The 15,831-nt window shown below is 46.9% G+C and overlaps 1 protein-coding gene across 5 annotated transcripts in view; it reads left to right on the top strand.

Annotated features, from left to right (window-relative positions):
* ZFHX3 (zinc finger homeobox 3) overlaps positions 1-15,831 on the top strand; it is a 543,893-nt gene that overhangs the window by 429,883 nt on the left and 98,179 nt on the right. For all 5 annotated transcript variants that reach the window (XM_067004579.1, XM_067004580.1, XM_067004582.1 and 2 more), the window contains 2 exons: positions 128-2,883; positions 6,412-6,908. In XM_067004579.1, the coding sequence (XP_066860680.1) occupies positions 174-2,883; positions 6,412-6,908 (3,207 nt within the window). In that variant the 5' untranslated portion in view covers positions 128-173. The remainder of the gene's footprint in view (positions 1-127; positions 2,884-6,411; positions 6,909-15,831) is intronic.

The following is a 15,831-nucleotide window of genomic DNA, read 5'->3' as shown; positions in this document are numbered from 1 at the left end:
CTCGTGCCATCCCTTGTGATCCCAGAGAGCGGGATCCCCAGGGCGTTTGCGATGCATGGTCTTTATATGGGAACTGTGTCGTCTTCTCTCTGACTCACCTGGGTTTTTCCTCTCTCCCTGCCTGCAGGTCCCAGCCGTACCGGGTGCAATGAGCGCTCCGTGCCGGCCCTGCCATGGAAGGCTGTGACTCGCCCGTCATCCCCGGGAAGGACAATGGGTGCGGCATCCCTCAGCACCAGCAATGGACTGATCTCAACAGCACCCACCTCCCGGACACGGCCGGCAGCATGGAGCAGCCCGCGGCGGAGAGCCGCGGACCCCTGGACAGCCTGAGGGTCCCTTTCCCTGAGCGCGTCCCCGAGAGCAGCGCCGCGGCCGGCCCCGGCACCGAGCCCGCCGGCAAGGAGGTGAGCTGCGGCCAGTGCGCGGCCTCCTTCGCTGGCCTCCAGAGCTACATGGAGCACCGCTGCGCCGGCGCCCGCCCGCCCCCGCCTCTGAGGGGGGAGAGCGGGAGCGAGAGCAGTGAGGACGGGGACGAGGAGAGCGATGTGGAGAACCTGGCCGGTGAGATCGTCTACCAGCCGGATGGCTCAGCCTACATCGTGGAGAGCCTCAGCCAGCTGGTGCAGAGCGGGGGCGCTTGTGGCAGTGGCAGCGGGGCTCTCCCCTCGCTGCTCCCGAACTCTCTCTCCAAGCAGGGAGAGCCCTCCGCCGCCGCCCCCGTCTACCCACAGATCATCAACACCTTCCACATAGCCTCATCCTTCGGGAAGTGGTTTGAGGGCTCAGACCAGGCCTTCCCGAATACCTCAGCCCTGGCGGGCATCAGCCCCGTCCTGCACAGCTTCCGCGTCTTCGATGTGCGACACAAAAGCAACAAGGATTACCTGAACAGCGATGGTTCTGCCAAAAGCTCCTGCGTATCCAAAGATGTTCCCAACAATGTGGACCTGTCCAAATTTGATGGCTTTGTGCTCTACGGGAAGAGGAAGCCCATCCTTATGTGTTTCTTGTGCAAGCTCTCCTTTGGGTATGTCCGCTCATTCGTGACCCATGCGGTGCACGACCACCGAATGACTCTGAGTGAGGAGGAGCGGAAAATTCTTAGCAATAAGAACATCTCCGCTATCATCCAAGGGATAGGCAAAGACAAGGAACCCCTTGTCAGCTTTCTGGAACCAAAAAACAAAACCTTTCAGCACCCTCTTGTTTCCACAGCTAACCTCATAGGCCCTGGACACAGTTTTTATGGTAAATTCAGTGGCATTCGTATGGAAGGCGAGCAGGCCCTCCAGGCTGGGCCAGCTGGCGGAGCGGAGCCGCCGCCGTCAGGTGTCCTGGCCCCTGGTACGCTCCTCAACCTGGGTGGGCTGACCAGCTCGGCTCTGAAGACTCCAATTACCTCAGTCCCCCTGGGCCCGCTGGCTTCCAGTCCCACCAAATCCTCCGAGGGGAAGGACCCTGGGGTGGCAGAGGGGGAGAAGCAAGAAGGGGGCGACCAGGACAGCCTTTCTGAGAAGGCAGAGCCAGTTGAAGAGGTAGAAGAGGAAGAAGAGGAGGAGGTGGAGGAAGAGGAGGAGGAAGAGGAGGAGGAGGAAGAGGAAGAAGATGAGGATGATGAGGGTTGCAAAGGACTGTTTCCAAGCGAGTTGGAGGATGAACTGGAGGACAGGCCCCAGGAGGACTCTGGGGCTGTGGCAGGCGGCAGCAGCAGCAGCAGCAAAAAGGACCTTGCTCTCTCAAACCAAAGCATTTCTAACTCTCCCTTAATGCCTAACGTGCTCCAGACCCTGTCGCGGGGCACAGCTTCTACTAGTTCTAATTCTGCTTCTTCCTTTGTCTTTGATGGTGCAAACAGGAGGAATCACTTAAGCTTTAACAATGAGGGCGGTGGAGCCAACGTGGCAGAGGGCAGCAGGAGGCTGGACTTTATCGATGAAAGTGCCAATAAAGACAATGCCACAGCACCAGAACCAAATGAGAGCACAGAGGGCGAGGACGGGAGCTACATCTCCCATCACCAGCATGCTGGCCCCCTCTGTGAACTTGGGGGTGGGGAGTGCCCCTCGGGGAGCGGCGTGGAGTGCCCAAAGTGTGACACGGTCCTGGGCTCCTCGCGGTCGCTGGGTGGCCACATGACTATGATGCATTCTCGCAACTCATGTAAGACACTCAAGTGTCCCAAGTGCAATTGGCACTACAAGTACCAGCAGACGCTTGAGGCGCACATGAAGGAGAAACATCCTGAGCCGGGTGGCTCCTGTGTCTACTGCAAAAGTGGGCAGCCGCACCCACGGCTGGCACGGGGTGAGAGCTACACCTGTGGTTACAAGCCCTTCCGCTGCGAGGTCTGTAACTACTCCACTACTACCAAAGGCAACCTCAGTATTCATATGCAGTCTGACAAGCATCTCAACAACATGCAAAACCTGCAGAACGGAGGGGGAGAGCAAGTCTTCAGCCACACCGCCGGGGCGGCAGCAGCGGCTGCAGCAGCCGCGGCCGCTGCAGCCGCCAACATTGGTAGCACCTGTGGGGCCCCCTCCCCCACCAAACCAAAAACCAAACCCACGTGGCGGTGCGAGGTGTGCGACTATGAGACCAACGTAGCTAGAAACCTTCGTATCCACATGACCAGTGAGAAGCACATGCACAATATGATGCTGCTTCAGCAAAACATGTCCCAAATCCAACACAACCGGCACCTGGGCCTCGGTAGCCTGCCGTCCCCTGCCGAGGCCGAGCTCTACCAGTACTACCTGGCCCAGAACATGAACCTTCCCAACCTGAAGATGGATAGCACTTCGTCAGATGCACAGTTCATGATGGGTGGATTCCAGCTTGATCCCACCAACCCCATGGCAACGATGACTCCATCTCTAGGTGAGGTTGAAGGGTTTTCCACTGTTTCTGTGTGTGAGGGAGGGATTGTGTTTGTGTTACCATAATACCCTCACGTGTGGGGTGCGCGCTGCGTGCCAAGTTCTTTGTTCTGTCTCTGCGGCTTGCTGTGCGCTGCAGTGCAGTGAATTGCCTGTGTGTGATGGTCAAGGATGGAGTCTGCACAGTAGAGACTTGTCTTCTGCATTCCCCCATGACAGTTTCTCTCATCTGGGGAAAGTATGTCACTTCTTGGTGTGTTTTCTAAAAGTTCTGGTAAGGAGGTGATAAAGCAGTGGATACAGATTACAGCTAACATGCGTTAAACGTTCCTCATTACTACAGAAAGGATTCTTTCCAAGGGTTTGCTGATGATTTTCTCTTGTTTTGGTAAGGAATGCAAGTAGTGTTTGGTGGGTGGCTTTGTGAGGCTGTCTGCTCAGCAGCTAGTGCTCTCAGAGGCAGAGACTGAGTTGGTGTCTTACATGTTGTGTTGCCCTGAGAAGAAAAGGTAAGCGTGTTTTGTGAGTTGTGATGAATTTGGTAGAAGGGGGGGATGTTCCTCTGCTGAAGAAACTGAACTGAAATGTTCCTCTGATGCCAGCATGATATACAAGATTTGAGGCTTGACCGGATGAGAGTCATTAATCTGAAGAATGGCTATAGAGAGAGAGTATTTCTCTCATCAAATGACAAAAGCACTTTGAAATAAATTACCAAACGTGTTTTTCCTGACAACAAGCATTCATCATGTTTGTCTTGGCACTGTGGGGAGCACACCCTATCCCCACACAATTTAGCCCAAGAGTTAGAATGGGGTGGGGGTAGGTTCCAGTTAAGTTCTTCCGCCATGCCGCTTACATTGCACAAGACTGGTGGCAGCCGCTGCAGCACTGTTGTATTTCAGCTTTCATCACAGAGTCCCTGACGACACTTAGGGCATAGCAGCTGAAAGCTGAGATGACTTTTGTTTCTACATTCCTCTGCTATTGCTGAGGATTTTTCATAGTGCCTACAGAAAGTATGCGAAAAGAAATCTGCCACTTTACCTGCTTCCCTCTGAGCTAATTTCTTTGTGCTGCACTCTGCCCTCTCTACCCTTGTCCATCCATTGATGCTATTATTACTGATGTGCTACGTTACTGGTTCGTTGGTCTCATGCATGTTCTCCTTTCCTTCAGCTATTCATAGTACTGCTTATTATTAGTCCAGAAGGACGTGAAAGTCGTATGAGAGAACAACAACACAAGATACTAAAAAAATGAAAACGGAGGAACTCCAGTGACTATAAATTAATTATCTTAATTTTTTCTTTGGTGTCCCAGCTTGCATCTTTGGGAGGTCAAGGCCATAATCTTTTCCAGTATATTTTCAATAGCACTGAGTTGCCGACAGATGTAACTGACAGCCATTTGTGATGTAGCGCTTATAGTAGTAGCATGTAAAGTTAGGGAGTCATCTGTGGGTGGTTTCTTGGAATGCACCCCTTTTGTAGCTCGTAGAGCCTCCTTGCTGAAGTACAGGGAGGTTGGCATGAGAGAATTTGAGAGTATTTTAACTGAAGTCTCTTAAAGTGCAAGACAAGGCCTTGAATGTATACGAGCTTGCCTGAAAAGTGATTTGTGAATAGTACACTTGATAGTTACAGTTCTCAAGCTGAAGATCACGGAGGGAGGCCCTTCCCCATGTCAATAAGCACTTGACATAAGCTCAGCTCATTTAACTCATACACATACTATGGACTTGGTTAGAAGCGAAGCAGATTTTTTCCATTTTTACACTTCAGTCCAAAACTGGGTTTGAGTAGAATATTAATAAATCAGAAGATACTGCTTTCATGTTTTTACTGCATGATGTGTTTAGAGTAGACTGATTCAAAGAGAAGATTTCAGGATATATCTTAAGAGGAATGCTTAGGAAAATTACCATGATTCGGAGTTGTGGACTATGGAAGGCAAGTGGTCTGTTCCCTCCTCTTTGTGTGTTTGGTGAGCAGGTATGCAGGAGTAGCTATGTGCAGGGTGTAATTCTGCTGTGGCAGGCAGGGATAGAGTCGACTGAGAAAAAGGATCGTGACTGCTCTGACCGAAGGGCAGGTTTCTGGCACTGGGGCTTGTTCCACATGAATGGGACTTTTTTTCTCCAACCAGTTCTTCCCTGTGTGAGCACAAGGTACCCTCTAACAAACTCAGCAGTCCAGTTGTCTTGTAAGCTCTAGTTCTTCCTGCTTAGGACTGCAATGAACATCATGGCATTGTATTTCTGCAGGAGAGATAGTAGCACATACGCTGCCTAAAGCTGCAGTCTGCACCAGCTGTGGTTACGTGCTTTCAGAAAGGTTAGTATGGAGTTAGGGTATCTGCCTGAACTTGGAGTGTTCTCCCAGTATTAGCTCTTTCTCAGCAAACAGACTGAAACATAGGAAACTTTTTGATTGGCTGAGTAACTGTTGACCTGAAGGTTCCTTTGATAAAACAAGACTTTTATGCCAAGCTATGACATAAGATCAAGGTAAAATACCAAAAGGCTGCAAGAGGAGAGCACAAGTATCTTCGCTTATGGAAAAAGAGAGCAAGGTGGAGCAAAGGCCCTAAGAAAAGGCTGGTGGTTGGTCTCTGTGCTTTGACATAAAAAGCTAACGTTAGAAAAAAGTCTCTGTCCATATCTTCAAAGTAATCTGATGTAAATCAGAGCTTGCTGTACTCATTTACTGTAACTGAACAGAGTTCAGCTCTTGGTTTGAAGAGTAGATCTATGACACTTAAAGACAGCAAGCATCCTGCTGGCTTTCCTTGACATGTTCTTGCACTCACGTTATTAATAATGGTTGTCTTTTTCTCGGGCGTACAAAGCATCTATCAACATTGGTTTTAGAAGACTGTCTTCCATTTTTGAACTGTTGGACGAGAGAACAGATCTAATGCTGCAGGAGTGGCACCTTTCAGACTGGTTTTGTATGTGCAATATTCTGCACGTTGCCCGTTCCTGACTGCAGTGTGGTGACTTATCTATATAATACTCATATTGCTTGAATTTGTGGCCAAGATCACATTGAGATAGTGCTTAGGTACTGCGTGAGGTAACATTTCTTGCTTCTCCAGGTAGGCAAGGAAAAAAAAAAAACAGGAAAACCCATTATCCTGTTCTTGATATGGCCACAGGGACTTGCAGTGCAATACTAAGGAATTTGTCCTCCTCAGAAACTGTCAGAAGTAGGTTTTTTTCATGTCACCTTTCATGGGCAGAGGGTTGGATGCTTATCTTTCAGAGCTTGGCATTTACAAGGTAGGTAGCAAGGGCTACTGCAGTCCTTTCCCAGCCTTACATGCTGGCTGCTACTGCTTTTTTTTCTCGTCAGATGTGGTACTGGCCAGCAGAAGAGGAATAAGGGACAGCTGTGCTTGGCTTTTGCTGTGGATTTGGTGGATGCAAGAATTGCACTGAGAACAGATTTCCGTTCTATGCTTCTCTTCTGGCAACTAAAGAATTTAGATTTTCTGACCTCTTTTTTCCCCTTTTTCCTTCGTGCAGTGGGTGGAGAGATCCCCCTGGACATGCGGTTAGGCGGTGGACAGCTGGTGTCTGAGGAGCTAATGAACTTGGGTGAGAGTTTCACGCAAACAAATGACCCATCGCTGAAGCTCTTCCAGTGTGCTGTGTGCAACAAGTTCACTACGGATAATTTGGACATGCTGGGCCTCCACATGAACGTGGAGCGTAGCCTCCCTGAAGACGAGTGGAAGGCAGTGATGGGAGACTCATACCAGTGCAAGTTGTGCCGCTACAACACGCAGCTCAAGGCAAACTTCCAGCTCCACTGTAAGACGGACAAGCATGTGCAGAAATACCAGCTGGTAGCACATATCAAGGAGGGTGGGAAGGCCAACGAGTGGAGGCTGAAGTGTGTGGCCATTGGGAATCCAGTACATCTGAAATGCAATGCTTGCGACTACTACACCAACAGTCTAGAGAAGCTGCGTCTTCACACGGTGAACTCGAGGCATGAGGCCAGCCTGAAGCTCTATAAGGTAAGGGTTGGCTTTGCTTCATCTTTCGTTGCCCAAGTGCTGGAACAAAGGAAAATCTACTTTGATCTGCAGTGGGTTGCGATCCTTTGGAGACAAGCTGCTCAGATCTCTCCAGTGGGACCCAGTCTCACTTGCATGGTACAGCTCTTCAGCTTGCGTTCTCGTAGCAGCTGCAGGTTTTAAAGCCTTAGGCCATTTCAAGGCACTTTAATATGGGGGCTTGTAGGTCTTATAAGTATTGTGTATGGGTTAAACTTTTTCACACAAAGAATAACAATCACTGTTGAAAATATTGTGCAAGACAGTATTAGCCTCTGTTGGCTCTCTTCTGTAAGGTGGGTCATTAAGCTGTATAAGATTCTTCAGGAGAACTTGAAGGCTTTTGCTGTTCTCAGAGAAATGGGTTATTCTGGCGTTGAGAGGGCTGGGAGGAGGGAGCAGGGAGGGAAGGAAGAAGAGGGCTGCCATCACCGTGCTTTAATGCTCTGCGTATGTTAATGCTGGGATCTGTGAGCAAAGTGGAAGTGCTTGCAGCTTGCTTGAAGCTAGAAGAAGGTGGGCAGAGAAACCTGCGTATGCGCGCATGTATTGGCCATGCTTTGGCCAGAGTTAGGAGGCATTGCAGGGTTTCATACATGGTAATATTTGGCCTGTGACTGCTATCTTGTTTTCCTTCCTTAGTTGTTTGTTAGTTTGTTTGTTTTGGCCTCATTTTGTGTCTTTATCGCCATCTTTTTCCTGACCATCTTCTTTTTCCTGACTGACTTCTCTTGTTCACAGCCCCTCTCCCCTTGCTTGCTTGAACCCTCTGGGCTGTAACCCAAGAGGAGCTCCGGATGCAGTAAATAGTCCTTTCACTCGCGCAGCAGAATTGCTCCAGACGTTTCTATTGATTTTCACTGGACTTAAAGCTTCACCTTTTTCTCTAATCATCCCATAATGGCTTTAGTATGAACAATCAGGTACGAATTGCCATAAATCTAGGCAGCCGCATACCTTCCATTCACACATGCTATCCCACTCATTGCCTTCTTGTTTCTCTCAATTTTTTTATATTCTTTCTATCCTTATCCTTTTTTCCCCGCTTTTCCCCAAATTGAGTGAGATTTTCTTTATGTATGAAGGTACATATACAAGCAGTTCATATTTTGTTCTTATTAATTGTTTCTCAGTTGTTTTTCTTTATGTAATGGGACTGTAAAACTTGACATCACACTGTACAGTATCCCACCCACATCATGGTGTGGGTGCATTAGATTTCAGTACTCCTGGATATTTCCTGGGAATGCACAGTTCCAGCAAATTCAGAGGAAAGATGTGACCAGGAGCATTATAGAAGGTTTGTCTAGAAATGTGGTTGTTGGACTTGCCTGGAGAAGAAGAGCAGAAAACATTTCTAGTGAGTTAGTCATTGAGGCCAAGGTTTCTGTGACGATCACTCTTACCATCATCAGCTGAGAATCAACATAGTGCAGCAGAGTCTGGCTCTAAAAGTGATCACACCTACCTTTATGCCTCTGCTCTCAGGTAGGCAGGAGACCTGAGGAAATAAAATCAGCTTGGAAATTGGGGTCATGAGTATCCCACTGAGGCTTTAAAAAGCCAGCCGAGGAATCAAATCTTCTCTGTGATATTGAATTTGGGGTACAAAAGAGGTATTTGAAAGCTCTATTATGAGTTTTAACACGTAACATTGTTCTCTTAAAAATACTAAAAATTCTGGGTCTGGACCCCTTCATTTCTAGTGATTTCTACTGGGGAGCTGGGGAAGAAACAGTTGGGGCACTTCAATTGCAATTCAAAAAAAAAAAAGTTTTTAAAAAAAAGTCAGATATTGGGGACCAGCCATAAATCTATGTAATAAAGATTCCTGAAATGCTTTCCTCAGGTGAAGAGGAATTGTCACTTTTCAGGTTCATAAGAGGCCTGGGGAGGTCTCAGAGTTGCTACAGTACTGCTTTGCTTCTGACACAAAAGCAGTGAGACACTAGACCAAAAAAAAACACATTTCAAAGAGGTGAAGTCTGTTGTGCAGTCCACATATTAGCTTTCTAGTGTGTCTGCATAAAGTCTGTGAAATGCACAGTATGGGATTTTCTTTGTTTTGATAAACCACAGACTATTTTATCATAAAGTGTAGCTCATGTTGCTCTGCGTGGCTGCTCACTTGCCTGCTGTGGTGGGGGACAGCAAAAGGTAGGATTCGCAGTGTCTCACACCAGCATTGCTGGAATCGGTGTTTGACTTTATGGAAAAACCCTTCTATGGATAAAGCGAGTTGTTTGCTGAGGCCTCAGTGCAATTCTTGCAGTCTTCAGAGTGATTGTAATGCTGTGTCTCTTTTGATAGCTGAAAAGATGCAGCGGGAGTGGGGGTAGTTCACAGAATGGTTTCTCTTCTCTCAGGCCTTGGTGTGGTCTGCAGTAAATTGAGATTGATTGGATGTTATTTTTCCTCTTGCTAATGTAATCCATTAGCCTGGCACATGCATAATCAGTTTAGAGCACAGTTAACTGGATGTAATCGAGTTCTTCCCTGCCTGCTGGAGAAAATCCTCTCCAGATGCTGCTGGGTGAGAGCGCGCACTAGGCTTATCACACACAATCCTCCTTATTCTGCTTTTTTGCCATTTTCCTCTTAAATTACATGTTATTGGCTGCTTGCATTGCCCAAGAGCCTCTTCCATTGGTGCTACATGTTGCCAGAAATGTGGTCTGGAGATGCTGTTAGCCCATAGTCTGGTGAACCTTTCAGTTTTCTCCTGCAATGCTTCCAGTGCCAGAGGAGGAGGGTTGGTCTTCTGCTGCCATCTTCGTCCTGCACATCGTAATAGCTTGCAACAGTCCTCCTCCCTGGTCAGCGATGAGGGGGCAGGGATGCAACTGTGGGGTCCATGCTTACAATGAGGAGCTGGAAGGATCTGGTAATCCTTTATCCTCTTGTTCCCCTAAATCCTGGGGCTAAATAGGAAATTCTGTTGTTTAACTGGCATTTACCTGGGGAAGTACCGTATTTGTGCCTCTGAACATGATTTTTTATCTCCTTTGTGTGGTTTGTATTTTTTATTTTCTCGGAGAAACTACCAGGAAAGCAGGAGCACCACGGTAAACGTGAGTTTAAATTTCTAAGATGTCAAGATGTGGTTGTGCTGGTTTGAGGTAGATGACAGATTTGAAGGCCCTTCATGCCCTAGCTAGGACAGCCAGATGAGTATCGTATGAGACTGGGGTTGAGTTGTGTCAGCGGTTGTAAGCAGAGAGGTGGGGATTGTGCAAACTCTTTACAAGCGCAGGGGTTCCGTAGCAGAAGCTAAGCCTTGTCTCCTCGTCAGCACAAAAGACTAGGGCAGACTCGGAGCACAGCAGCATGCCCCACATCTGGGAGAGGTCAGGCACGAGTTCCCAACATCTATTGCACAGGTGGAATTTCCAGGAGGGATTAATCTGCTAGAGCAAGAGCCAAGTTTGGATGTTTCCTACAACTTCCTGAGAATCTCTAGTTCAAAACCTGTAACTCAATCACAAGCTTAAACAAAGAACTACTGAAGAAAGGCATTGCTGGCCAGACTGCCGAATGAGTGCACTCGATGAGTTCGTTTAGTGTTTTCATTTTTCTGTCTTTCCAAGTGCAAAGTAACTTTCTTAGGGACTGTGGGGTCTGAAGGAGAGGGTTTGGGCTATATGTTACCCTACCTAGAGCTCCTTGTTAAGTAGGAGAGGCAGAGCGTATAGGAGAAAGCCTCCTTACTATCAGTACTCGAGATACCAGCAATAATGAAACTTTCTGGCTCTGTGCTGCCCTGGAAAGAAAGAGGGATGCCCAGTGAACCTCGTGAGAACGCAAGGTGCAGCTACAGACCCGGCCGAAGATGGCGGGAGTTGCCTTCCTCTGCAGCTCCTGCTGTGCGTCTCCTCCGGCCTCTCCCGCGGGCACCGCAGGAGCCTTCGCACCTTCTGCGAGCAGAGGCTGAACAGGAGCGGCTGCAGCAAGATGCTGAGCTGGTGGCATTGGGGAGGCAAGCTTTTACGGTTCCAGCTAAGCTCAATATATGAGGCAGACCAAAAGCAAAAGTTTGTTCTGTGTGGTGTAAATTAAAGAGCTATGGTGGGACTGTTCGTCTTAAATGAAGGTACTGATTAAATAGGCACTCGAGAAAGCTGGTGGAGAGGAAGATAATTCCGAGGACACTCCAGTGTGAGAGTGCGGAGCACGTAAGTGTGACAGGGGTTAGGGTGACAGTGTGCATTAACTTACTTGACTCTAGTAAGCAAAACTCCAAAAAGGTTTAATTCTCAAGCGATACGTGGAATATTGTGTAAGATGCAGTTACTGAATAACAGTGATGTGATAGTGCATTCAAATTCAGTGTCCTTACATAGTAAAAAACAAACAAAAAGACCATCTACTGTAACCATATCAAGCTTTGAAGTAAAAACTACATGAAAATGGGTGAGCTAATGCTAAGGAGAAATTAAAAGGGTGCAGTGTGCGTAGATCACGGAGGATTTACTTAAATCCACATTAGGTGTTTGGATTAAATATGTACTACCCATGAGAAAAACTTGAAAATAGGAAGAAAAAAAAAAAGGGGGAAAAAAAAAAAACACAGGAAAAGTCCCCAAAGTCTGGCATGATTAAATAGGAAAGGAGGGGATGTGTAGAAAAGGAGGAGGACAACCACAGTACAGGGTGGGGAAGGAATGATTTTTTTCCCATGTTTCACAGAGAAGAATTCAAGGATGCCTCTTTATGTAGGATAAATCTGAGCAGTGGTCTCGGGTGGAGGTGCCAGTGCAGGAGCAAGTCAGTGGGGTTAGCAGGGCTCTTCACTGAAGAGTTCTGCAGGAACCTGCATGCAAAATACAGGCTTGTGGCAGCAATGTGTGCCAGAAACTGCAAAGCACTGAGTAGACAAGTGGATAAAAAGTGTAATAAAAGCCTTAGTAGGCATATGTATTAGAAAGGGAAGAAACAGGCTTTTGGAAGAGGAAGTTTTCTCAGTTATTTGAAAGAGTCAGACAGCCCACAGACGGGGTTGGTGTGGCTCGTGCAGGCCAGGGGGGTTTCCAGAGCGTTTGCCAAGGTTCTCATTTAATAGCTCTTAAACAAAGATGCAGGTATTGTCACTAGGAGAAGAGACCCATGAATGGATAGCTAGATAAGGATATGAAACAAAAGGGAAAATAGAAACTTACTTTCACCATGGAGAAGAAAGGCTAGAAAGACGTGTGGTTTTTGTTTGTAAGTGATCTAGAAATGGTGGAAAAAGCAAGCTTTAAAATCTGCTATAAGTTTAAGAAGAAGGAAAAAGGAAAGGAAAAAAATCCTTGATTTTCCTGATCACTGAATATCATTTTTCCTGAGATGAGCTAAATTGAACATTTCAAAAAAAACAAAACAAAACAAAAAACTAGAAAGAGTCCAGAGAAAGCAGCAGAGATAATACCTGGACAGAATGACTTCTGTGAAGGCAATAAATAGACTTTGGGATTAGCTTGATGCACAAATCCAGAATGGAGCAGAGGAGGTGAATAGGCAGCAGTTGCTCACCTTACTGTCCTAGCACAAAAGTAAGGAACATCTGGTATGATTAGCAACAGGTTTAAAATGGGGGCGGGGGGGCTTTTTTGTGCATCACTTCATTTACATGTGAACTTCATTGCCATGGGATATTGCAGAGAGCAGACGTTCAGGTAGATTGAAAAAGGAACTGGACAGATAACACGAGGAGTTGGTACATTGGTGCTCATTAAATGGTAATTAAGATGCAAACTCTGGCTCAGTGAATTCTCAAATAGCTGGTAGCTGAAACTTTGATTATGCACTGGGAAAGAATTGCTTTATATCCGCCCTTTTTCCTTTTACAAATTCCACTGCTAGTGGCTGCTCTTTGAATGGATTTTGGATGGATCAATCCTTGATATCACCCATTATGGCTGCTGTTTTGTTGTTATCAATACTCCTGTCTACCAGCATCCACATCGTGACAGCTTGCTGCTTGCCCCTGACTTTCTATTTTGTTAATACTGTTTGTCATCTTTGGAGGTTTGTTTGTTTGTTTTCCTTTACATAAGAAATGCTTTAGGTATCAGAAAATGCTAGTTAATTAAAATCTGGTTGCCTTTCCTTTTGGAATTAATGCGAGTTAAGCGAGCCAATGTTCTGCAGTATAGTAAAGCTGAGAGTCATCTCATCTCACCATTTGGCCGACAGTAGATGTTTCCTGTAGGGCATCAGTGTATAAAAGCTCTACATTTTATCAGGTAGGGAGTTTTATAAAGAATTATCACAGGTTTTCGAGTTTTAACAAGAGAAAAAATCAGAAAATTAATGGCATCAACAAGAAGTGAATAAAAGGAGTACTTGGCTTTTGGCTAAATGATAGGAGAGACTGAAGCGGAAAGTAGTTTGTGTTTCTCCTCCTTTTTTTTCTCATGCATTTTAATCAGCCTACCAGAAGTTTGGAAAACTCTCTACATAGTCCCATCCTTCTACACCTGCTGGCAGAGATCTCTTGTCACACAGAGTACATAAAACTTTAATCCATGGCTGTTGCCATCAAGTGGTGGCTTTGCTTTCAGACCCTGGAACCAGACCAGGCTTCAGCCTCACGTAGGGGTCCTGCAGGAGAGCTCTTCTCAGCATTGCCGGAGCTGTGTGTAGTTCGCATGATTCAGCTTTGAAATACTGAAATGATTTAACGTAGGCAAAAGGAAATGTGTTTGGGTTTTGATTTTTATCAAAAACTTCCTTCAGTCTCTGCATTTTAAGGTTCTTAGGGTAAAGCTGCCCACAAAGAGTCTCTCGTGCGTGTTACAGAGGATTTAGAGATGTATTAACCTTTGATTTACTCACTGTCTGACTTCTGTGTGTTTTGGGTTCGTTTTTGCAAGTTTATCTTTTGAACTACAGATGCAGCATCACAGCTCTGAATTACACTCATGAGTAACGTGGATTTTGCCAGAAGCCTGTTTAAATTACAAATTATAAGGGACTTTTAACTGATTTCCTGCAAGGTCTAACTTAAAATTCCAATGGTAGCTTCACAAGTGAATATCCATTTAAAAGTCTCCCCACAAAGTTGTTTTTAAAGCTGGTCTCAAACCTTTAATTCAAATCTGCCATCCTCTAGTCTGGGATAAACTCACGATGAAAGATAAGCTTGTGAATCGAAACAGTTCTGAGGGCTGCAGCGTGTTTAAATCTGGAATGGACTTTGAGCCTTGCTGAGCTCGCAGCCTGAGAAACTTTCTGAGCTGCACCCCGGTCTGCACAGACGGTGGATCTCAGACCGAGAGGGGCTCTGGAGCTGGGCCAGCCTGGCCGAGCTGCTGGAGGTCAGCCCGAGGGTTGGTCACCCCGCGCGGGGTGGGCGGCTGAGCCAGAGCGCGCGTCTCGGCAGGCTCTGCCTGGTGGCTGCCTCCCCGTTCGCTGAGATGCGAACCGTAGCTGGCTTCTGCGCGGAACTGGCAGCTCTTCACAGTACAGGAACTTACAGGAGGAATGAGCCCCTGTGATCCAGTTCTGTTTCAATATCCTACTGGGATCGCCAAGTATTTTAATACAAAAAACAGTCGGGTCCATTTAACCCTTTCAGTAGCCTCCCTCATGGGATTGTGTTTTCTCTGAAATCTAATTGAAATCTGAATTATTGAAAATACAAAGCACTGCCTGCTGAATGCTTTGTTTGTGGACTTCAGACACTTCAGTTCTTCTTTCAGCAGTTTTCCAGTAAGTACTCTGCCATGTGCCTACCAAAGAAATCACCCTATAACAGAAACAGATGAGAGAGATACTGCAACTGGAACAGGAGCCAGGAGCAGGTGCTTGGTGTAGCAGGTGTTAGGAGTTAACCGAGACAGGTATCCAAAAGCTCACTGTGAAACAAGATTTAGAATTCAAAACATTTGTGAAAATGGATTAAAAAAAAAAAAAAAAAGCCAGAGACCACCTTGACAAGCTGTTATCATAATCTGTGTAAATTTGAGATATTTTTTATGGCTTTGTAGCAGTTGCTTGTGAACAACTACAGATAGCTGAACTTGGTTCCTCTCTGGCTCTCCGTGACTGGGGGGGGTTGGCGGGACGAGGCAGAGCGCTGGGCAGTAAGATCGGTCTTGCGAAGTTGTCCTGGACCTCAGCTCTCATCTCACTAGATGTCACAATTTTGATGAGGCAGAAATGTGCATCTTGCATGACCTTTTCCCATGCATGATGCCAGCTTTATCTGCATTTTTTTTTTTATCCCAGTAGCTGTGGAGCACATGAATGGATATTTAAATTTTGCACACCCCAGGCAGGAATTTCTCCCCTTTTGGATGGTGCTTGTCAGTACAGATTTTCAGATAGTGGGAGGATGGAGGATAAGGTGGTTATGGCCATTGCTCTGATTTGTTGACAGCTCTAGGAGATCTTGTGGTGGTGTAAGCTGTCGGGGAGCCTGCTGTCCCTCCGGTACTGTTGTGGGAGGTTGCATCTCTGCAGAGGAGAGCGTGGAGGGTGTGAATGTGTATTCAGAGATCCTGGTCTGGATCCAAAAGACCTGCTTTTTTTTTTTTCTCCAGGCAATTAGCCACTGTGAGTACAGATTGATGCAGAAATGTCTGCTTACTCTCCTGCCTGCACATTTAGCACTGTGAAGAGGAGTTTCAGTCAGAACAGCTGGGCTGAGATCGGTCTGAGATGGGTGATAAGCCTGTTTGTCAGGGGCCTCAGCCTGTTCCTGCATACACCTGATGCACGTAGTCAAAGACAAGCAGATAGGACTGGAACAGCCTGGGTGTGATGGTGCTGGAGCGAGTGGGTAGAGGAGCTGGGCAAGTGTTTTGCACAGGGCTGCGGCTGGCACATGGCGTTGTGTGGCAGGGCTGTAAGCTCTCGCTTGCCAGCGTCTGCTGAAGACCTGCATTCAAGTGGTTACCCG

This window comes from Anser cygnoides, chromosome 12 (genome assembly GCF_040182565.1).
Source record: "Anser cygnoides isolate HZ-2024a breed goose chromosome 12, Taihu_goose_T2T_genome, whole genome shotgun sequence".
NCBI lineage: Eukaryota > Metazoa > Chordata > Aves > Anseriformes > Anatidae > Anser > Anser cygnoides.
This window is presented reverse-complemented; position numbering and strand designations above follow the sequence as displayed.